Here is a 27,332-nt window from a genome sequence, read left to right on the forward strand (position 1 = left end):
ACAGTAGTAACCCTCCACTACAGTAGTAACCCCCCACTACAGTAGTAACCCCCCACTACAGTAGTAACCCTCCACTACAGTAGTAACCCTCCACTACAGTAGTAACCCTCCACTACAGTAGTAACCCTCCACTACAGTAGTAACCCTCCACTACAGTAGTAACCCCCCACTACAGTAGTAACCCTCCACTACAGTAGTAACCCTCCACTACAGTAGTAACCCTCCACTACAGTAGTAACCCTCCACTACAGTAGTAACCCTCCACTACAGTAGTAACCCCCCACTACAGTAGTAACCCTCCACTACAGTAGTAACCCTCCACTACAGTAGTAACCCTCCACTACAGTAGTAACCCCCCACTACAGTAGTAACCCTCCACTACCCCCCACTACAGTAGTAACCCTCCACTACAGTAGTAACCCTCCACTACCCCCCACTACAGTAGTAACCCCCCACTACAGTAGTAACCCTCCACTACAGTAGTAACCCCCCACTACAGTAGTAACCCTCCACTACAGTAGTAACCCTCCACTACAGTAGTAACCCTCCACTACAGTAGTAACCCTCCACTACAGTAGTAACCCTCCACTACAGTAGTAACCCCCCACTACAGTAGTAACCCTCCACTACAGTAGTAACCCTCCACTACAGTAGTAACCCTCCACTACAGTAGTAACCCTCCACTACAGTAGTAACCCTCCACTACAGTAGTAACCCTCCACTACAGTAGTAACCCTCCACTACAGTAGTAACCCCCCACTACAGTAGTAACCCTCCACTACAGTAGTAACCCTCCACTACAGTAGTAACCCTCCACTACAGTAGTAACCCTCCACTACAGTAGTAACCCTCCACTACAGTAGTAACCCCCCACTACAGTAGTAACCCCCCACTACAGTAGTAACCCTCCACTACAGTAGTAACCCTCCACTACAGTAGTAACCCTCCACTACAGTAGTAACCCCCCACTACAGTAGTAACCCCCCACTACAGTAGTAACCCTCCACTACAGTAGTAACCCTCCACTACAGTAGTAACCCTCCACTACAGTAGTAACCCTCCACTACAGTAGTAACCCTCCACTACAGTAGTAACCCCCCACTACAGTAGTAACCCCCCACTACAGTAGTAACCCTCCACTACAGTAGTAACCCTCCACTACAGTAGTAACCCCCCACTACAGTAGTAACCCCCCACTACAGTAGTAACCCTCCACTACCCCCCACTACAGTAGTAACCCTCCACTACAGTAGTAACCCTCCACTACCCCCCACTACAGTAGTAACCCCCCACTACAGTAGTAACCCTCCACTACAGTAGTAACCCTCCACTACAGTAGTAACCCTCCACTACAGTAGTAACCCTCTACTACAGTAGTAACCCTCCACTACAGTAGTAACCCCCCACTACAGTAGTAACCCTCCACTACAGTAGTAACCCCCCACTACAGTAGTAACCCTCCACTACAGTAGTAACCCTCCACTACAGTAGTAACCCCCCACTACAGTAGTAACCCTCCACTACAGTAGTAACCCCCCACTACAGTAGTAACCCTCCACTACAGTAGTAACCCTCCACTACAGTAGTAACCCCCCACTACAGTAGTAACCCTCCACTACAGTAGTAACCCCCCACTACAGTAGTAACCCCCCACTACAGTAGTAACCCTCCACTACAGTAGTAACCCTCCACTACAGTAGTAACCCTCCACTACAGTAGTAACCCCCCACTACAGTAGTAACCCTCCACTACAGTAGTAACCCCCCACTACAGTAGTAACCCTCCACTACAGTAGTAACCCTCCACTACAGTAGTAACCCCCCACTACAGTAGTAACCCTCCACTACAGTAGTAACCCTCCACTACAGTAGTAACCCTCCACTACAGTAGTAACCCCCCACTACAGTAGTAACCCTCCACTACAGTAGTAACCCCCCACTACAGTAGTAACCCTCCACTACAGTAGTAACCCTCCACTACAGTAGTAACCCTCCACTACAGTAGTAACCCTCCACTACAGTAGTAACCCTCCACTACAGTAGTAACCCCCCACTACAGTAGTAACCCCCCACTACAGTAGTAACCCTCCACTACAGTAGTAACCCCCCACTACAGTAGTAACCCCCCACTACAGCAGTAACCCTCCACTACAGTAGTAACCCTCCACTACAGTAGTAACCCTCCACTACAGTAGTAACCCTCCACTACAGTAGTAACCCTCCACTACAGTAGTAACCCTCCACTACAGTAGTAACCCCCCACTACAGTAGTAACCCTCCACTACCCTCCACTACAGTAGTAACCCTCCACTACAGTAGTAACCCTCCACTACCCCCCACTACAGTAGTAACCCTCCACTACAGTAGTAACCCTCCACTACAGTAGTAACCCTCTACTACAGTAGTAACCCTCTACTACAGTAGTAACCCCCCACTACAGTAGTAACCCTCTACTACAGTAGTAACCCTCCACTACAGTAGTAACCCTCCACTACAGTAGTAACCCCCCACTACAGTAGTAACCCTCCACTACCCTCCACTACAGTAGTAACCCTCCACTACAGTAGTAACCCTCCACTACAGTAGTAACCCTCCACTACAGTAGTAACCCCCCACTACAGTAGTAACCCCCCACTACAGTAGTAACCCTCCACTACCCTCCACTACAGTAGTAACCCTCCACTACAGTAGTAACCCTCCACTACAGTAGTAACCCTCCACTACAGTAGTAACCCCTCACTACAGTAGTAACCCTCCACTACAGTAGTAACCCTCCACTACAGTAGTAACGCCCCACTACAGTAGTAACCCCCCACTACAGTAGTAACCCCCCACTACAGTAGTAACCCTCCACTACAGTAGTAACCCTCCACTACAGTAGTAACCCTCCACTACAGTAGTAACCCCCCACTACAGTAGTAACCCTCCACTACAGTAGTAACCCTCCACTACAGTAGTAACCCTCCACTACAGTAGTAACCCCCCACTACAGTAGTAACCCCCCACTACAGTAGTAACCCTCCACTACAGTAGTAACCCTCCACTACAGTAGTAACCCTCCACTACAGTAGTAACCCCCCACTACAGTAGTAACCCCCCACTACAGCAGTAACCCTCCACTACAGCAGTAACCCCCCACTACAGCAGTAACCCTCCACTACAGTAGTAACCCCCCACTACAGTAGTAACCCTCCACTACAGTAGTAACCCTCCACTACAGTAGTAACCCTCCACTACAGTAGTAACCCCCCACTACAGTAGTAACCCTCCACTACAGTAGTAACCCCCCACTACAGTAGTAACCCTCCACTACAGTAGTAACCCTCCACTACAGTAGTAACCCTCCACTACAGTAGTAACCCCCCACTACAGTAGTAACCCTCCACTACAGTAGTAACCCCCCACTACAGTAGTAACCCTCCACTACAGTAGTAACCCCCCACTACAGTAGTAACCCTCCACTACAGTAGTAACCCTCCACTACAGTAGTAACCCTCCACTACAGTAGTAACCCCCCACTACAGTAGTAACCCTCCACTACAGTAGTAACCCTCCACTACAGTAGTAACCCCCCACTACAGTAGTAACCCTCCACTACAGTAGTAACCCCCCACTACAGTAGTAACCCCCCACTACAGTAGTAACCCTCCACTACAGTAGTAACCCTCCACTACAGTAGTAACCCTCCACTACAGTAGTAACCCTCCACTACAGTAGTAACCCTCCACTACCCTCCACTACAGTAGTAACCCTCCACTACAGTAGTAACCCCCCACTACAGTAGTAACCCTCCACTACAGTAGTAACCCTCCACTACAGTAGTAACCCTCCACTACAGTAGTAACCCCCCATTACCCTCCACTACAGTAGTAACCCTCCACTACAGTAGTAACCCTCCACTACAGTAGTAACCCTCCACTACCCCCCACTACAGTAGTAACCCTCCACTACAGTAGAAACCTCCACTACAGTAGTAACCCTCCACTACAGTAGTAACCCTCCACTACAGTAGTAACCCTCCACTACAGTAGTAACCCTCCACTACAGTAGTAACCCTCCACTACAGTAGTAACCCCCCACTACAGTAGTAACCCTCCACTACCCTCCACTACAGTAGTAACCCCCCACTACAGTAGTAACCCTCCACTACAGTAGTAACCCCCCACTACAGTAGTAACCCCCCACTACAGTAGTAACCCCCCACTACAGTAGTAACCCCCCACTACAGTAGTAACCCTCCACTACAGTAGTAACCCCCCACTACAGTAGTAACCCCCCACTACAGTAGTAACCCTCCACTACAGTAGTAACCCTCCACTACAGTAGTAACCCTCCACTACAGTAGTAACCCCCCACTACAGTAGTAACCCCCCACTACAGTAGTAACCCTCCACTACAGTAGTAACCCTCCACTACAGTAGTAACCCCCCACTACAGTAGTAACCCCCCACTACAGTAGTAACCCCCCACTACAGTAGTAACCCTCTACTACAGTAGTAACCCTATACTAAAGTAGTAACCCTCCACTACCCTCCACTACAGTAGTAACCCCCCACTACAGTAGTAACCCTCCACTACAGTAGTAACCCTCCACTACAGTAGTAACCCTCCACTACAGTAGTAACCCCCCACTACAGTAGTAACCCTCCACTACAGTAGTAACCCTCCACTACAGTAGTAACCCTCCACTACAGTAGTAACCCTCCACTACAGTAGTAACCCTCCACTACAGTAGTAACCCTCCACTACAGTAGTAACCCCCCACTACAGTAGTAACCCCCCACTACAGTAGTAACCCCCCACTACAGTAGTAACCCTCCACTACAGTAGTAACCCTCCACTACAGTAGTAACCCCCCACTACAGTAGTAACCCCCCACTACAGTAGTAACCCCCCACTACAGTAGTAACCCTCCACTACAGTAGTAACCCCCCACTACAGTAGTAACCCCCCACTACAGTAGTAACCATCCACTACAGTAGTAACCCCCCACTACAGTAGTAACCCCCCACTACAGTAGTAACCCCCCACTACAGTAGTAACCCCCCACTACAGTAGTAACCCTCCACTACAGTAGTAACCCTCCACTACAGTAGTAACCCCCCACTACAGTATTAACCCCCCACTACAGTAGTAACCCTCCACTACAGTAGTAACCCCCCACTACAGTAGTAACCCCCCACTACAGTAGTAACCCCCCACTACAGTAGTAACCCCCCACTACAGTAGTAACCCTCCACTACAGTAGTAACCCCCCACTACAGTAGTAACCCTCCACTACAGTAGTAACCCTCCACTACAGTAGTAACCCTCCACTACAGTAGTAACCCTCCACTACAGTAGTAACCCTCCACTACAGTAACAGTAGTAACCCTCCACTACAGTAGTAACCCTCCACTACAGTAGTAACCCTCCACTACAGTAGTAACCCTCCACTACAGTAGTAACCCTCCACTACCCTCCACTACAGTAGTAACCCTCCACTACAGTAGTAACCCCCCACTACAGTAGTAACCCCCCACTACAGTAGTAACCCTCCACTACAGTAGTAACCCTCCACTACAGTAGTAACCCCCCACTACAGTAGTAACCCCCCACTACAGTAGTAACCCTCCACTACAGTAGTAACCCTCCACTACAGTAGTAACCCTCCACTACCCTCCACTACAGTAGTAACCCCCCACTACAGTAGTAACCCTCCACTACAGTAGTAACCCTCCACTACAGTAGTAACCCTCCACTACAGTAGTAACCCTCCACTACCCTCCACTACAGTAACCCTCCACTACAGTAGTAACCCTCCACTACAGTAGTAACCCTCCACTACAGTAGTAACCCCCCACTACAGTAGTAACCACCCCCACTACAGTAGTAACCCTCCACTACAGTAGTAACCCCCCACTACAGTAGTAACCCCCCACTACAGTAGTAACCCTCCACTACAGTAGTAACCCTCCACTACAGTAGTAACCCTCCACTACAGTAGTAACCCTCCACTACAGTAGTAACCCTCCACTACAGTAGTAACCCCCCACTACAGTAGTAACCCTCCACTACAGTAGTAACCCTCCACTACAGTAGTAACCCTCCACTACAGTAGTAACCCCCCACTACAGTAGTAACCCCCCACTACAGTAGTAACCCCCCACTACAGTAGTAACCCTCCACTACAGTAGTAACCCCCCACTACAGTAGTAACCCCCCACTACAGTAGTAACCCTCCACTACAGTAGTAACCCTCCACTACAGTAGTAACCCTCCACTACAGTAGTAACCCTCCACTACCCTCCACTACAGTAGTAACCCCCCACTACAGTAGTAACCCCCCACTACAGTAGTAACCCCCCACTACAGTAGTAACCCTCCACTACAGTAGTAACCCTCCACTACAGTAGTAACCCTCCACTACAGTAGTAACCCTCCACTACCCCCCACTACAGTAGTAAGCCTCCACTACAGTAGTAACCCTCCACTACCCTCCACTACAGTAGTAACCCTCCACTACAGTAGTAACCCCCCACTACAGTAGTAACCCTCCACTACAGTAGTAACCCTCCACTACAGTAGTAACCCTCCACTACAGTAGTAACCCCCCACTACAGTAGTAACCCTCCACTACAGTAGTAACCCTCCACTACAGTAGTAACCCCCCACTACAGTAGTAACCCTCCACTACAGTAGTAACCCCCCACTACAGTAGTAACCCTCCACTACAGTAGTAACCCCCCACTACAGTAGTAACCCCCCACTACAGTAGTAACCCCCCACTACAGCAGTAACCCCCCACTACAGTAGTAACCCTCCACTACAGTAGTAACCCTCCACTACATTAGTAACCCTCCACTACAGTAGTAACCCTCCACTACAGTAGTAACCCTCCACTACAGTAGTAACCCCCCACTACAGTAGTAACCCCCCACTACAGTAGTAACCCTCCACTACAGTAGTAACCCTCCACTACAGTAGTAACCCTCCACTACAGTAGTAACCCTCACTACAGTAGAAACCCTCCACTACAGTAGTAACCCCCCACTACAGTAGTAACCCCCCACTACAGTAGTAACCCTCCACTACAGTAGTAACCCTCCACTACAGTAGTAACCCTCCACTACAGTAGTAACCCTCCACTACAGTAGTAAGCCTCCACTACAGTAGTAACCCCCCACTACAGTAGTAACCCTCCACTACAGTAGTAACCCTCCACTACAGTAGTAACCCTCCACTACAGTAGTAACCCTCCACTACAGTAGTAACCCCCCACTACAGTAGTAACCCTCCACTACAGTAGTAACCCTCCACTACAGTAGTAACCCTCCACTACAGTAGTAACCCTCCACTACAGTAGTAACCCCCCACTACAGTAGTAACCCTCCACTACAGTAGTAACCCTCCACTACAGTAGTAACCCCCCACTACAGTAGTAACCCTCCACTACAGTAGTAACCCTCCACTACAGTAGTAACCCCCCACTACAGTAGTAACCCTCCACTACAGTAGTAACCCTCCACTACAGTAGTAACCCTCCACTACAGTAGCAACCCTCCACTACCCCCCACTACAGTAGTAACCCTCCACTACCCTCCACTACAGTAGTAACCCTCCACTACAGTAGTAACCCTCCACTACAGTAGTAACCCTCCACTACAGTAGTAACCCTCCACTACAGTAGTAACCCTCCACTACAGTAGTAACCCTCCACTACAGTAGTAACCCTCCACTACAGTAGTAACCCTCCACTACAGTAGTAACCCTCCACTACAGTAGTAACCCTCCACTACAGTAGTAACCCCCCACTACAGTAGTAACCCCCCACTACAGTAGTAACCCCCCACTACAGTAGTAACCCTCCACTACAGTAGTAACCCTCCACTACAGTAGTAAGCCTCCACTACAGTAGTAACCCTCCACTACAGTAGTAACCCTCCACTACAGTAGCAACCCTCCACTACCCCCCACTACAGTAGTAACCCTCCACTACCCCCCACTACAGTAGTAACCCTCCACTACCCTCCACTACAGTAGTAACCCTCCACTACAGTAGTAACCCTCCACTACAGTAGTAACCCTCCACTACAGTAGTAACCCTCCACTACAGTAGTAAGCCTCCACTACAGTAGTAACCCTCCACTACAGTAGTAACCCCCCACTACAGTAGTAACCCTCCACTACAGTAGTAACCCTCCACTACAGTAGTAACCCTCCACTACAGTAGTAACCCTCCACTACAGTAGTAACCCCCCACTACAGTAGTAACCCTCCACTACCCCCCACTACAGTAGTAACCCCCCACTACCCCCCCACTACAGTAGTAACCCTACACTACAGTAGTAACCCTCCACTACAGTAGTAACCCCCCACTACCCCCCACTACAGTAGTAACCCCCCACTACCCCCCACTACAGTAGTAACCCTCCACTACAGTAGTAACCCCCCACTACAGTAGTAACCCTCCACTACAGTAGTAACCCCCCACTACAGTAGTAACCCCCCACTACAGTAGTAACCCTCCACTACAGTATTAACCCCCCACTACAGCAGTAACCCTCCACTACAGTAGTAACCCTCCACTACAGTAGTAACCCCCCACTACAGTAGTAACCCCCCACTACAGTAGTAACCCTCCACTACAGTATTAACCCCCCACTACAGCAGTAACCCTCCACTACAGTAGTAACCCTCCACTACAGTAGTAACCCCCCACTACAGTAGTAACCCTCCACTACAGTAGTAACCCTCCACTACCCCCCACTACAGTAGTAACCCTCCACTACAGTATTAACCCCCCACTACAGTAGTAACCCTCCACTACCCCCCACTACAGTAGTAACCCTCCACTACAGTATTAACCCCCCACTACAGTAGTAACCCTCCACTACAGTAGTAACCCTCCACTACAGTAGTAACCCCCCACTACAGTAGTAACCCTCCACTACAGTAGTAACCCTCCACTACAGTAGTAACCCTCCACTACAGTAGTAACCCCCCACTACAGTAGTAACCCCCCACTACAGTAGTAACCCTCCACTACCCTCCACTACAGTAGTAACCCTCCACTACAGTAGTAACCCCCCACTACAGTAGTAACCCTCCACTACAGTAGTAACCCTCCACTACAGTAGTAACCCTCCACTACAGTAGTAACCCTCCACTACAGTAGTAACCCTCCACTACAGTAGTAACCCCCCACTACAGTAGTAACCCTACACTACAGTAGAAACCCTCCACTACAGTAGAAACCCTCCACTACAGTAGTAACCCTCCACTACAGTAGTAACCCCCCACTACAGTAGTAACCCCCCACTACAGTAGTAACCCTCCACTACAGTAGTAACCCTCCACTACAGTAGTAACCCCCCACTACAGTAGTAACCCTCCACTACAGTAGTAACCCCCCACTACAGTAGTAACCCCCCACTACAGTAGTAACCCCCCACTACAGTAGTAACCCCCCACTACAGTAGTAACCCTCCACTACAGTAGTAACCCTCCACTACAGTAGTAACCCTCCACTACAGTAGTAACCCTCCACTACAGTAGTAACCCTCCACTACAGTAGTAACCCTCCACTACAGTAGTAACCCCCCACTACAGTAGTAACCCCCCACTACAGTAGTAACCCTCCACTACAGTAGTAACCCCCCACTACAGTAGTAACCCCCCACTACAGTAGTAACCCTCCACTACAGTAGTAACCCCCCACTACAGTAGTAACCCCCCACTACAGTAGTAACCCCCCACTACAGTAGTAACCCTCCACTACAGTAGTAACCCTCCACTACAGTAGTAACCCTCCACTACAGTAGTAACCCTCCACTACAGTAGTAACCCTCCACTACAGTAGTAACCCTCCACTACAGTAGTAACCCTCCACTACAGTAGTAACCCCCCACTACAGTAGTAACCCCCCACTACAGTAGTAACCCTCCACTACAGTATTAACCCCCCACTACAGCAGTAACCCTCCACTACAGTAGTAACCCTCCACTACAGTAGTAACCCTCCACTACAGTAGTAACCCTCCACTACAGTGGTAACCCTCCACTACAGTAGTAACCCCCCACTACAGTAGTAACCCTCCACTACAGTAGTAACCCTCCACTACAGTAGTAACCCTCCACTACCCCCCACTACAGTAGTAACCCTCCACTACAGTAGTAACCCCCCACTACAGTAGTAACCCTCCACTACAGTAGTAACCCTCCACTACAGTAGTAACCCCCCACTACAGTAGTAACCCCCCACTACAGTAGTAACCCCCCACTACAGTAGTAACCCCCCACTACAGTAGTAACCCTCCACTACAGTAGTAACCCCCCACTACAGTAGTAACCCTCCACTACAGTAGTAACCCTCCACTACAGTAGTAACCCTCCACTACAGTAGTAACCCTCCACTACAGTAGTAACCCCCCACTACAGTAGTAACCCCCCACTACAGTAGTAACCCTCCACTACAGTAGTAACCCTCCACTACAGTAGTAACCCTCCACTACCCCCCACTACAGTAGTAACCCTCCACTACAGTAGTAACCCTCCACTACAGTAGTAACCCTCCACTACCCCCCACTACAGTAGTAACCCTCCACTACAGTAGTAACCCTCCACTACCCCCCACTACAGTAGTAACCCTCCACTACAGTAGTAACCCTCCACTACAGTAGTAACCCTCCACTACAGTAGTAACCCTCCACTACAGTAGTAACCCTCCACTACAGGGTTAATGTTATGTGTTCCAGACCCCCCCTATGGTAGTGAAGGAGTGGGTGTGTTAGGGTCAGAGGTCAGCGTTAATGTTATTAATGTGTTCCAGACCCCCCTGTGGTATTGAAGGAGTGGGTGTGTTAGGGTCAGAGGTCAGAGGTCAGGGTTAATGTTATGTGTTCCAGACCCCCCTGTGGCAGTGAAGGAGTGGGTGTGTTAGGGTCAGAGGTCAGGGTTAATGTTATGTGTTCCAGACCCTAATACCACTGTCTGCCACTGGGTGGTTCCAGGACACTCCTCAGACTAGTCCAGGAGTAAAGTTAATGTGTGTGTGTGTGTGTGTGGGTGAAAGCAACATGTAATACCACTGTCTGCCACTGGGTGGTTCCAGGACACTCCTCAGACTAGTCCAGGAGTATAGTTAATGTGTGTGTGTGTGTGTGTGGGTGAAAGCAACATGTAATACCCCTGGCTGCCACTGGGTGGTAAAATCACCTTGAGTTCCTGCAGCTGTTCAGGCTCATAGAGTTTCGGAGAAAGTGCTTGGGCGAGGAACGCGTCCAGTTCCTTACCACGCAACACTCTTACGCCTGGCCATTGTAACATAAACCTAGAACACAAGGCAAAATACAACATGACAACATACAGGAACTGAATTAGTAATGATCGGATTTTAGTAACACTGGTCTTGATCAGGTCTTCCATCACCATCACCTCTCAACACAGAACAATACATTACAACCCCATCGTCTCTCAACACAGAACAATACATTACAACCATCACCTCTCAACACAGAACAATACATTACAACCCCATCGTCTCTCAACACAGAACAATACATTACAACCATCACCTCTCAACACAGAACAATACATTACAACCCCATCGTCTCTCAACACAGAACAATACATTACAACCATCACCTCTCAACACAGAACAATACATTACAACCATCACCTCTCAACACAGAACAATACATTACAACCATCACCTCTCAACACAGAACAATACATTACAACCATCACCTCTCAACACAGAACAATACATTACAACCATCACCTCTCAACACAGAACAATACATTACAACCATCACCTCTCAACACAGAACAATACATTACAACCATCACCTCTCAACACAGAACAATACATTACAACCATCACCTCTCAACACAGAACAATACATTACAACCATCACCTCTCAACACAGAACAATACATTACAACCATCACCTCTCAACACAGAACAATACATTACAACCATCACCTCTCAACACAGAACAATACATTACAACCATCACCTCTCAACACAGAACAATACATTACAACCTCTCAACACAGAACAATACATTACAACCATCACCTCTCAACACAGAACAATACATTACAACCATCACCTCTCAACACAGAACAATACATTACAACCATCATCGTCTCAACACAGAACAATACATTACAACCATCACCTCTCAACACAGAACAATACATTACAACCCCATCGTCTCTCAACACAGAACAATACATTACAACCATCACCTCTCAACACAGAACAATACATTACAACCATCACCTCTCAACACAGAACAATACATTACAACCCCATCGTCTCTCAACACAGAACAATACATTACAACCATCACCTCTCAACACAGAACAATACATTACAACCATCACCTCTCAACACAGAACAATACATTACAACCATCACCTCTCAACACAGAACAATACATTACAACCATCACCTCTCAACACAGAACAATACATTACAACCATCACCTCTCAACACAGAACAATACATTACAACCTCTCAACACAGAACAATACATTACAACCATCACCTCTCAACACAGAACAATACATTACAACCATCATCGTCTCAACACAGAACAATACATTACAACCATCACCTCTCAACACAGAACAATACATTACAACCATCACCTCTCAACACAGAACAATACATTACAACCATCATCGTCTCAACACAGAACAATACATTACAACCATCACCTCTCAACACAGAACAATACATTACAACCATCACCTCTCAACACAGAACAATACATTACAACCATCACCTCTCAACACAGAACAATACATTACAACCATCACCTCTCAACACAGAACAATACATTACAACCATCACCTCTCAACACAGAACAATACATTACAACCATCACCTCTCAACACAGAACAATACATTACAACCATCACCTCTCAACACAGAACAATACATTACAACCATCACCTCTCAACACAGAACAATACATTACAACCATCACCTCTCAACACAGAACAATACATTACAACCTCTCAACACAGAACAATACATTACAACCATCACCTCTCAACACAGAACAATACATTACAACCATCACCTCTCAACACAGAACAATACATTACAACCATCACCTCTCAACACAGAACAATACATTACAACCATCACCTCTCAACACAGAACAATACATTACAACCTCTCAACACAGAACAATACATTACAACCATCACCTCTCAACACAGAACAATACATTACAACCATCACCTCTCAACACAGAACAATACATTACAACCATCACCTCTCAACACAGAACAATACATTACAACCATCACCTCTCAACACAGAACAATACATTACAACCATCACCTCTCAACACAGAACAATACATTACAACCATCACCTCTCAACACAGAACAATACATTACAACCATCACCTCTCAACACAGAACAATACATTACAACCATCACCTCTCAACACAGAACAATACATTACAACCATCACCTCTCAACACAGAACAATACATTACCTCTCAACACAGAACAATACATTACAACCATCACCTCTCAACACAGAACAATACATTACAACCTCTCAACACAGAACAATAGATTACAACCATCACCTCTCAACACAGAACAATACATTACAACCTCTCAACACAGAACAATACATTACAACCTCATCGTCTCTCAACACAGAACAATACATTACAACCATCACCTCTCAACACAGAACAATACATTACAACCCCATCGTCTCTCAACACAGAACAATACATTACAACCATCACCTCTCAACACAGAACAATACATTACAACCCCATCGTCTCTCAACACAGAACAATACATTACAACCATCACCTCTCAACACAGAACAATACATTACAACCATCACCTCTCAACACAGAACAATACATTACAACCATCACCTCTCAACACAGAACAATACATTACAACCATCACCTCTCAACACAGAACAATACATTACAACCTCTCAACACAGAACAATACATTACAACCTCTCAACACAGAACAATACATTACAACCATCACCTCTCAACACAGAACAATACATTACAACCATCACCTCTCAACACAGAACAATACATTACAACCATCACCTCTCAACACAGAACAATACATTACAACCTCTCAACACAGAACAATACATTACAACCATCACCTCTCAACACAGAACAATACATTACAACCATCACCTCTCAACACAGAACAATACATTACAACCATCACCTCTCAACACAGAACAATACATTACAACCATCACCTCTCAACACAGAACAATACATTACAACCATCACCTCTCAACACAGAACAATACATTACAACCATCACCTCTCAACACAGAACAATACATTACAACCCCATCGTCTCTCAACACAGAACAATACATTACAACCATCACCTCTCAACACAGAACAATACATTACAACCCCATCGTCTCTCAACACAGAACAATACATTACAACCATCACCTCTCAACACAGAACAATACATTACAACCCCATCGTCTCTCAACACAGAACAATACATTACAACCATCACCTCTCAACACAGAACAATACATTACAACCATCACCTCTCAACACAGAACAATACATTACAACCTCTCAACACAGAACAATACATTACAACCATCACCTCTCAACACAGAACAATACATTACAACCATCACCTCTCAACACAGAACAATACATTACAACCATCACCTCTCAACACAGAACAATACATTACAACCTCTCAACACAGAACAATACATTACAACCATCACCTCTCAACACAGAACAATACATTACAACCATCACCTCTCAACACAGAACAATACATTACAACCATCACCTCTCAACACAGAACAATACATTACAACCATCACCTCTCAACACAGAACAATACATTACAACCTCTCAACACAGAACAATACATTACAACCATCACCTCTCAACACAGAACAATACATTACAACCATCACCTCTCAACACAGAACAATACATTACAACCATCACCTCTCAACACAGAACAATACATTACAACCATCACCTCTCAACACAGAACAATACATTACAACCATCACCTCTCAACACAGAACAATACATTACAACCTCTCAACACAGAACAATACATTACAACCTCTCAACACAGAACAATACATTACAACCATCACCTCTCAACACAGAACAATACATTACAACCATCACCTCTCAACACAGAACAATACATTACAACCATCACCTCTCAACACAGAACAATACATTACAACCTCTCAACACAGAACAATACATTACAACCATCACCTCTCAACACAGAACAATACATTACAACCATCACCTCTCAACACAGAACAATACATTACAACCATCACCTCTCAACACAGAACAATACATTACAACCATCACCTCTCAACACAGAACAATACATTACAACCATCACCTCTCAACACAGAACAATACATTACAACCATCACCTCTCAACACAGAACAATACATTACAACCATCACCTCAACACAGTGTGACGACCCTCCCATTCTGTCTACCGTTTTCTCTCTCTCCTTGCTCTTGTTTCCCTATTAGGATGTCGGTGGGTGGAGTTGGGAGGGTCGTCAGCTACATGGGGAACACCTGGGCCCACTCTCCCAGGATAAAATCACCACTTCCCCATTCATCAAGGAGACTCTCTCCATACAGACACTTTGTTAGATTTTGTTGCGTTTGGTTGTGCTTTTTGGTTGTTTGTTTTAGCATCTTTCAACACCTTGCATTATCACATTCATCCATGCAAAACATTCACTTACACTACTGATTACTGATTACACACACCATTGTATATTATACATAGTTTCTTTATTTAATAAATATATATTTTGTTACTTTTTATCTCCACGTGTCTCCCTTTTGTTACGGGCTTTGAGCCGGTTCGTGACAAGTGGGGGCTCGTCCGGGATAATTGAACGTATTGGTTTGGGAGAACGTGGAGGTACGTGTTTGGTTTATATTTTTGGTTTGAGTTTGATAGGCCTAGTATTGGTTGCCTTTGTTGTTTGGTTTGTGTGCTGTGTTGGAGAGAGAGTATAATGGTTAGTTTCCAGGCCCTGCCCAGCCTGGAAACTCTTGTTCTACTTTCTGTTGGGACATCGGTCTGAGGAGGTGAGTAATCGGCTGTGTACCTCAGTGGGAGATTTGGTAGGGTAGTGGAATTTACTACCCGGAGCTATAGCCTTTTACCCCTGATAGGCTTAGTGACGTGTTTCATTTTTGGAATATGTTGGGCATGGTTAATGTTTGTTATTTTTGTGTGGTGTCTGTGGACTGAGCAGTTGTCTCGGGGGCACATCCGTGGCTTGGTGGAATCTGCCAGCGTGCTGGGGGGTTTATTACCTTGCCAGCGGGCTACAGTGCGTAAATACCCACCGCAAATCCGCACGAAGACTAGGGTTGAGTTATAGTAGGTTTTGGGGAAGCTCCTTATCTTCTCTCTCTTCTGTGGTGCTCAGGGTGATTGTCATTTCTTGAGTTGTGGTCTGGTGTGCTCAGCAGAGGGGAAGAGTGAGAATTTTTTTTTGTAACTATGGCGTCTTTTGTAGATGAGTTCATTCGCTTTCCATCAGAGGAATTGTTAGAATTAGGTACTAAAGAACAGCTGTTGAAAATCGCCGAATACTACAAGGTTGAAATTAGTGATAAACGTTTAAAGAATTCTATTAGGTTGATATTGAAGGCCAATCTGATGGAGAGTGGTGTTCTTGAAGTTACCACTGGGCCAGCCTCTGCTGAGGAGTCATCTCCCCGTAACGTTACAATGGCCATTCCATCGGTTAGTCCTAGTAGTCTTCTTTTTGAACAGCAGAAAGAACTGCTTCTGTTACAGCTAGAGCATGATCGTGAGAAGCTAAATCATGATCGTGTAAAGTATGAAAAGGAATTAGCATTTAAACAAGATATGGAGATGGCTAAAATCAAGTTGCAACAAGAACGGATAGAGTTGATTAGGGAAGGAAAGATTTCAGGGGAGAGTTTGTTCTGGGAAGGTGACCAAGAGTTACCTAGGGGTCGTTCCTCTTTTGGTCGTGCCCCGGACACATTTGATATTGTTGGGAACTTACGGTTATTGCCTCAGTTTAATGAAAAGGACCCTGAGACATTTTTTTTGTTGTTTGAGCGTGTTGCTGACGCTAGGAGTTGGCCTGATTCTGACCGCACCTTAATGTTGCAGTGTGTGCTGACTGGTAAAGCGCAGGAAGCATATTCAGCTCTTAGTGTACACGACAGTACCTGTTATGATAAGGTTAAAATGGCTGTGTTGCAGATTTATGAATTGGTCCCTGAGGCTTACCGCCAACGATTTAGAACTTTAAAAAGGGATGATCAACAGACTCATGTGGAGTTTGCGCGACAATTATCTGTACAGTTTAATCGCTGGTGTTCTGCCTCTGCAGTTGTGACTTTCCAAGGGCTGTGTGATCTGATTATGTTAGAGCAATTTAAGGACACAATCCCTGATCGCATTGCCACGTATATTAACGAACGAAAAGTAAAGAATGTCGTTGAAGCAGCGGTTTTGGCGGATGAGTATATGTTAACTCACAAAAGAGTCTTTGCAGAGCCCCGTATTCGGAATGAGTGGGGGCGTTCGAATAGATTTGACCTTCGCTCACCGAAATACTTTGGTTCACGGGCAGAGTTTAATTCAACTCGGGGTGAGCCTGACTCCTGTGGTAAAGTTGACTTTGGGCAAGAGTGTCATTACTGTCATGATTCAGGTCATTGGAAAAACGAATGTCCGGTTCTCAGGGAAAAGGACAAATTCAGTACGCGTGATTACGTTAAATCTAAGCCTACGGCGTTAGCTGCGTCTGTTTCACATCAGTTCACTCATGACACATGGTCTCAGGGGCAGGTGAAAGTCCATATTCACTCAGGCTATTTACCTTTCATTACGGAAGGTTATGTGTCTATATTAGGGAGTAAGGAATTGGTGCCAGTGAAGATCTTGAGAGACACAGGTGCCTCCGAATCGTTTGTGTTGGAGTCTGTGTTACCCTTTTCAGCTGAGACTGATTCGGGGAAGAGTGTTCTAATTAGGGGGATAGGTTTGAACACTCTTTCAGTTCCATTACATAAAATGATGTTGGATTGTGGGCTGGTAAAAGGTGAGGTTGTCGTGGGGGTGCGTCCTTCGTTGCCTATTGAGGGTGTTGACGTTGTTCTTGGGAATAACTTGGCTGGTGATCGTGTATGGCCTGTCGTGTTTCCATCTCGAGTTGTTCCCATAAAGCCGTCAGTTGTTGAGATTCCAGATGAGAGTGTACAGAGCTCCCCAGGGATGTTCCGTGCGTGTGCAGTGATGAGTTCTATGAGTCGTGGCGAACTGGTCACTGTGCCGACTGATGAGAATACCACAAAGAAGTATGCCACTGCTTTCCCTGTTATTCCGTTGTCTGTTACCCACTCAGATCTAGTCAGTGCGCAGCGGACTGACCCCACATTGGAAGAGTTGCGTGACCAAATTGTGCCTGTGGAACAGTTGGGAGATGTCACCCATTGCTATTTTCTCAAAGAGGATGTCCTGATGAGAAAGTGGGTGTCTCATGGTAGTCGTTTTCTAGGGGAGGCGATTAGTCAGGTTGTGGTACCAGTAAAACTTCGTGAGTTGGTGTTGACAACTTCTCACAATGATGTTGCTGGACAATACATTACAACCATCACCTCTCAACACAGAACAATACATTACAACCATCACCTCTCAACACAGAACAATACATTACAACCATCACCTCAACACAGAACAATACATTACAAACATCACCTCTCAACACAGAACAATACATTACAACCCCATCGTCTCTCAACACAGAACAATACATTACAACCATCACCTCTCAACACAGAACAATACATTACAACCATCACCTCTCAACACAGAACAATACATTACAACCCCATCGTCTCTCAACACAGAACAATACATTACAACCATCACCTCTCAACACAGAACAATACATTACAACCATCACCTCTCAACACAGAACAATACATTACAACCATCACCTCTCAACACAGAACAATACATTACAACCATCACCTCTCAACACAGAACAATACATTACAACCATCACCTCTCAACACAGAACAATACATTACAACCATCACCTCTCAACACAGAACAATACATTACAACCATCACCTCTCAACACAGAACAATACATTACAACCATCACCTCAACACAGAACAATACATTACAACCATCACCTCTCAACACAGAACAATACATTACAACCATCACCTCTCAACACAGAACAATACATTACAACCATCACCTCAACACAGAACAATACATTACAACCATCACCTCTCAACACAGAACAATACATTACAACCCCATCGTCTCTCAACACAGAACAATACATTACAACCATCACCTCTCAACACAGAACAATACATTACAACCATCACCTCTCAACACAGAACAATACATTACAACCCCATCGTCTCTCAACACAGAACAATACATTACAACCATCACCTCTCAACACAGAACAATACATTACAACCATCACCTCTCAACACAGAACAATACATTACAACCCCATCGTCTCTCAACACAGAACAATACATTACAACCATCACCTCTCAACACAGAACAATACATTACAACCTCTCAACACAGAACAATACATTACAACCATCACCTCTCAACACAGAACAATACATTACAACCATCACCTCTCAACACAGAACAATACATTACAACCATCACCTCTCAACACAGAACAATACATTACAACCATCACCTCTCAACACAGAACAATACATTACAACCATCACCTCTCAACACAGAACAATACATTACAACCTCTCAACACAGAACAATACATTACAACCTCTCAACACAGAACAATACATTACAACCATCACCTCTCAACACAGAACAATACATTACAACCATCACCTCTCAACACAGAACAATACATTACAACCATCACCTCTCAACACAGAACAATACATTACAACCATCACCTCTCAACACAGAACAATACATTACAACCATCACCTCTCAACACAGAACAATACATTACAACCATCACCTATCAACACAGAACAATACATTACAACCATCACCTCTCAACACAGAAACACAGAACAATACATTACAACCATCACCTCTCAACACAGAACAATACATTACAACCATCACCTCTCAACACAGAACAATACATTACAACCATCACCTCTCAACACAGAACAATACATTACAACCATCACCTCTCAACACAGAACAATACATTACAACCATCACCTCTCAACACAGAACAATACATTACAACCATCACCTCTCAACACAGAACAATACATTACAACCATCATCGTCTCAACACAGAACAATACATTACAACCATCACCTCTCAACACAGAACAATACATTACAACCATCACCTCTCAACACAGAACAATACATTACAACCATCATCGTCTCAACACAGAACAATACATTACAACCATCACCTCTCAACACAGAACAATACATTACAACCATCACCTCTCAACACAGAACAATACATTACAACCATCACCTCTCAACACAGAACAATACATTACAACCATCACCTCTCAACACAGAACAATACATTACAACCATCACCTCTCAACACAGAACAATACATTACAACCATCACCTCTCAACACAGAACAATACATTACAACCATCACCTCTCAACACAGAACAATACATTACAACCATCACCTCTCAACACAGAACAATACATTACAACCATCACCTCTCAACACAGAACAATACATTACAACCATCACCTCTCAACACAGAACAATACATTACAACCATCACCTCTCAACACAGAACAATACATTACAACCTCTCAACACAGAACAATACATTACAACCATCACCTCTCAACACAGAACAATACATTACAACCATCACCTCTCAACACAGAACAATACATTACAACCATCACCTCTCAACACAGAACAATACATTACAACCATCACCTCTCAACACAGAACAATACATTACAACCTCTCAACACAGAACAATACATTACAACCATCACCTCTCAACACAGAACAATACATTACAACCATCACCTCTCAACACAGAACAATACATTACAACCATCACCTCTCAACACAGAACAATACATTACAACCATCACCTCTCAACACAGAACAATACATTACAACCATCACCTCTCAACACAGAACAATACATTACAACCATCACCTCTCAACACAGAACAATACATTACAACCATCACCTCTCAACACAGAACAATACATTACAACCATCACCTCTCAACACAGAACAATACATTACAACCATCACCTCTCAACACAGAACAATACATTACCTCTCAACACAGAACAATACATTACAACCATCACCTCTCAACACAGAACAATACATTACAACCTCTCAACACAGAACAATAGATTACAACCATCACCTCTCAACACAGAACAATACATTACAACCTCTCAACACAGAACAATACATTACAACCTCATCGTCTCTCAACACAGAACAATACATTACAACCATCACCTCTCAACACAGAACAATACATTACAACCATCACCTCTCAACACAGAACAATACATTACAACCATCACCTCTCAACACAGAACAATACATTACAACCATCACCTCTCAACACAGAACAATACATTACAACCCCATCGTCTCTCAACACAGAACAATACATTACAACCATCACCTCTCAACACAGAACAATACATTACAACCATCACCTCTCAACACAGAACAATACATTACAACCATCACCTCTCAACACAGAACAATACATTACAACCATCACCTCTCAACACAGAACAATACATTACAACCTCTCAACACAGAACAATACATTACAACCTCTCAACACAGAACAATACATTACAACCATCACCTCTCAACACAGAACAATACATTACAACCATCACCTCTCAACACAGAACAATACATTACAACCATCACCTCTCAACACAGAACAATACATTACAACCTCTCAACACAGAACAATACATTACAACCATCACCTCTCAACACAGAACAATACATTACAACCATCACCTCTCAACACAGAACAATACATTACAACCATCACCTCTCAACACAGAACAATACATTACAACCATCACCTCTCAACACAGAACAATACATTACAACCATCACCTCTCAACACAGAACAATACATTACAACCATCACCTCTCAACACAGAACAATACATTACAACCCCATCGTCTCTCAACACAGAACAATACATTACAACCATCACCTCTCAACACAGAACAATACATTACAACCCCATCGTCTCTCAACACAGAACAATACATTACAACCATCACCTCTCAACACAGAACAATACATTACAACCCCATCGTCTCTCAACACAGAACAATACATTACAACCATCACCTCTCAACACAGAACAATACATTACAACCATCACCTCTCAACACAGAACAATACATTACAACCTCTCAACACAGAACAATACATTACAACCATCACCTCTCAACACAGAACAATACATTACAACCATCACCTCTCAACACAGAACAATACATTACAACCATCACCTCTCAACACAGAACAATACATTACAACCTCTCAACACAGAACAATACATTACAACCATCACCTCTCAACACAGAACAATACATTACAACCATCACCTCTCAACACAGAACAATACATTACAACCATCACCTCTCAACACAGAACAATACATTACAACCATCACCTCTCAACACAGAACAATACATTACAACCATCACCTCTCAACACAGAACAATACATTACAACCTCTCAACACAGAACAATACATTACAACCTCTCAACACAGAACAATACATTACAACCATCACCTCTCAACACAGAACAATACATTACAACCATCACCTCTCAACACAGAACAATACATTACAACCATCACCTCTCAACACAGAACAATACATTACAACCTCTCAACACAGAACAATACATTACAAACATCACCTCTCAACACAGAACAATACATTACAACCCCATCGTCTCTCAACACAGAACAATACATTACAACCATCACCTCTCAACACAGAACAATACATTACAACCATCACCTCTCAACACAGAACAATACATTACAACCCCATCGTCTCTCAACACAGAACAATACATTACAACCATCACCTCTCAACACAGAACAATACATTACAACCATCACCTCTCAACACAGAACAATACATTACAACCATCACCTCTCAACACAGAACAATACATTACAACCATCACCTCTCAACACAGAACAATACATTACAACCATCACCTCTCAACACAGAACAATACATTACAACCATCACCTCTCAACACAGAACAATACATTACAACCTCTCAACACAGAACAATACATTACAACCTCTCAACACAGAACAATACATTACAACCATCACCTCTCAACACAGAACAATACATTACAACCATCACCTCTCAACACAGAACAATACATTACAACCATCACCTCTCAACACAGAACAATACATTACAACCATCACCTCTCAACACAGAACAATACATTACAACCATCACCTCTCAACACAGAACAATACATTACAACCATCACCTCTCAACACAGAACAATACATTACAACCATCACCTCTCAACACAGAACAATACATTACAACCATCACCTCTCAACACAGAACAATACATTACAACCATCACCTCTCAACACAGAACAATACATTACAACCATCACCTCTCAACACAGAACAATACATTACAACCATCACCTCTCAACACAGAACAATACATTACAACCATCACCTCTCAACACAGAACAATACATTACAACCATCACCTCTCAACACAGAACAATACATTACAACCATCACCTCTCAACACAGAACAATACATTACAACCATCACCTCTCAACACAGAACAATACATTACAACCATCACCTCTCAACACAGAACAATACATTACAACCATCACCTCTCAACACAGAACAATACATTACAACCATCACCTCTCAACACAGAACAATACATTACAACCTCTCAACACAGAACAATACATTACAACCATCACCTCTCAACACAGAACAATACATTACAACCATCACCTCTCAACACAGAAACACAGAACAATACATTACAACCTCTCAACACAGAACAATACATTACAACCATCACCTCTCAACACAGAACAATACATTACAACCATCACCTCTCAACACAGAACAATACATTACAACCTCTCAACACAGAACAATACATTACAACCATCACCTCAACACAGAACAATACATTACAACCATCACCTCTCAACACAGAACAATACATTACAACCCCATCGTCTCTCAACACAGAACAATACATTACAACCATCACCTCTCAACACAGAACAATACATTACAACCCCATCGTCTCTCAACACAGAACAATACATTACAACCATCACCTCTCAACACAGAACAATACATTACAACCATCACCTCTCAACACAGAACAATACATTACAACCATCACCTCTCAACACAGAACAATACATTACAACCATCACCTCTCAACACAGAACAATACATTACAACCCCATCACCTCTCAACACAGAACAATACATTACAACCATCACCTCTCAACACAGAACAATACATTACAACCATCACCTCTCAACACAGAACAATACATTACAACCCCATCACCTCTCAACACAGAACAATACATTACAACCATCACCTCTCAACACAGAACAATACATTACAACCATAGTCTCTCAACACAGAACAATACATTACAACCATCACCTCAACATCGAACAATACATTAGACATTCCAGCAGAAAACTACAGATTATTTGTCTGCCTCTCAGTGTGTGTGTGGTGTGGTGTGGTGTGGTGTGTGGTGTGTGTGTGTGTGTGTGTGTGTGTGTGTGTGTGTGTTCCCTCACCTCAACACGCAGCAGAGAACCAGTAGGTGTGTGGGGACGCAGGTTGGGTTGAGCATGGCTGGGGCATCTGACCTCATACAGGCCAGAAAGGCCCTCATCCTGCCATTCTTATCCTCCACAGCCTTGCCCAGCCACAGCTTCTTCAGGTTTGGACAGGTCCACTCTCGGAAGGACAGAGCCTCCACCAGCTCTGGGGTGTGGGGGGACTTCCCCTTGTAGGCCGCCCACTCCTTCACTGCCACAGGGGGGTCTGGAACACATTAATAACATTAACCCTGACCTCTGACCTCTTACCCTAACTCCTTCACTGCCACAGGGGGGTCTGGAACACATTAATAACATTAACCCTGACCTCTGACCCTAACACACCCACTCCTTCACTGCCATAGGGGGGGTCTATAACATTAACCCTGATCCCTGACCCTAACACACCCACTCATTCACTACCACAGGGGGGTCTGGAACACATTAATAACATTAACCCTGATCCCTGACCTCTGACCCTAACACACCCACTCATTCACTGCCACAGGGGGGTCTGGAACACATAACATTAACCCTGATCCCTGACCTCTGACCCTAACACACCCACTCATTCACTGCCACAGGGGGGTCTGGAAAACATTAATCCTGACCTCTGACCCTAACACACCCACTCCTTCACTGCCACAGGGGGGTCTGGAACACATAACATTAACCCTGACCTCTGACCTCTGACCCTAACACACCCACTCCTTCACTGCCACAGGGGGGTCTGGAACACATAACATTAACCCTGACCTCTGACCTCTGACCCTAACACACCCACTCCTTCAATACCACAGGGGGGTCTGGAACACATTAATAACATTAACGCTGACCTCTGACCCTAACACACCCACTCCTTCACTACCACAGGGGGGTCTGGAACACATAACATTAACCCTGACCTCTGACCTCTGACCCTAACACACCCACTCCACTACCACAGGGGGGTCTGGAACACATAACATTAACCCTGACCTCTGACCTCTGACCCTAACACACCCACTCCTTCACTGCCACAGGGGGGTCTGGAACACATAACATTAACCCTGACCTCTGACCTCTGACCCTAACACACCCACTCCTTCACTGCCACAGGGGGGTCTGGAACACATAACATTAACCCTGATCCCTGACCTCTGACCCTAACACACCCACTCCTTCACTACCTAGTTGGTTTAAGCCATGGGAAAAGGCAGTAACCTTCCCGCTAGCCATGATTGGCTGAGATAATGTCTACAACAGGAGCTGCTCAGTATGTGTAGATAATGCTACCGAAGAGTTTTTGAAAGATAGCGTACAACGTTAGCCATGGGGACAACTGCAACAGTGTTGCTACTGCTCTCAACAACGTTACAGGCGCTATCGACAAAGATCATTGGGGAAAAGTTGTGATGGACTACTTTCTGCACACGGTCAGTGTGAAGCGGAGTGACTTGACAACGGGCAAAACAAACAGAAAATGGGGCACATGGCATCTAAGTTAAAGAGGATCCAGTGAAGCGGTCATCCATCTACATTCGGGAAAGAATTCAGAACCATCTCCCTTTTCCCACATTTTGTTACATTATTCTAAAATCGATTAAATAAAATAATTTCCTCCTCAATCTACACACAAAACCCCATAACGACAAAGTGAAAACAGGCTTTTTAGAATTTTTTTTGCAAAAAGTATTAAAAATATAAAACACAAAAAACATTATTTACATAAGTATTCAGACCCTTTGCTATGAGACTAAATTGAGCTCAGGTGCATCCTGTTTCCATTGATCATCCTTGAGATGTTTCTACAACTTGATTGAAGTCCATCTGTGGTCAATTCAATTGATTGGACATGATTTGGAAAGGCACAAACCTGTCTATATAAGGTCCCACAGTTGACAATGCTTGTCAAAGCAAAAAACAAGCCATGAGGTCGAAGGAATTGTCTCTAGAGCTCCGAGACAGAATTGAAGGTCCCCAAGAACATGGTTGCATCATTATTAAGTGGAAGAAGTTTGGAACCAACAAGAATCTTCCTAGAGCTGGCTGCCCGGCCAAACGGAGCAATCGTGGGAGAAGGGCCTCAGGGAGGTGACCAACAACCCAATGGTCACTCTGACTGAGCTCCAGAGTTCCTCTGAGGAGATAGGAGAACCTTCCAGAAGGACAACCATCTCTGCAGCACTTCACCAATCAGGCCTTTATGGTAGTGGCCAGACAGAAGCCACTCCTCACTGAAAGGCACATGACAGCCCCCTTGGAGTTTGCCAAAAGTCACCTAAAGACTCTCAGACCATGAGCAACAAAATTCTCTGTCTTGATGAAACCAAGATTGAACTCTTTTGGTCTGAATGCCAAGCATCACGTCTGGAGGAGACCTGGCACCATCC

At 44.6% G+C, this 27,332-nt stretch overlaps 1 protein-coding gene across 2 annotated transcripts in view; it reads right to left on the minus strand.

Moving 5' to 3' along the window:
* Positions 1 to 10,639: 10,639 nt before the first annotated feature.
* The window catches only part of LOC129815839 (constitutive coactivator of PPAR-gamma-like protein 1), an 80,699-nt gene continuing 64,006 nt past the window's right edge, over positions 10,640 to 27,332 (minus strand). Inside the window, exons 11-12 of one of the 2 annotated variants that reach the window (XM_055869996.1) lie at positions 24,937 to 25,186; positions 10,640 to 11,309 (exon numbers count right to left, since the gene is read on the minus strand). In XM_055869996.1, coding sequence (XP_055725971.1) covers positions 11,099 to 11,309; positions 24,937 to 25,186 — 461 coding nt within the window. In that variant the 3' untranslated portion in view covers positions 10,640 to 11,098. Of the gene's footprint in view, positions 11,310 to 24,936; positions 25,187 to 26,013; positions 26,065 to 27,332 lie in introns of those variants that run through there. The other variant, XM_055869997.1, reaches the window with a different exon arrangement.

The sequence above is a fragment of the Salvelinus fontinalis genome, chromosome 18 (genome assembly GCF_029448725.1).
Source record: "Salvelinus fontinalis isolate EN_2023a chromosome 18, ASM2944872v1, whole genome shotgun sequence".
Classification (NCBI taxonomy): domain Eukaryota; kingdom Metazoa; phylum Chordata; class Actinopteri; order Salmoniformes; family Salmonidae; genus Salvelinus; species Salvelinus fontinalis.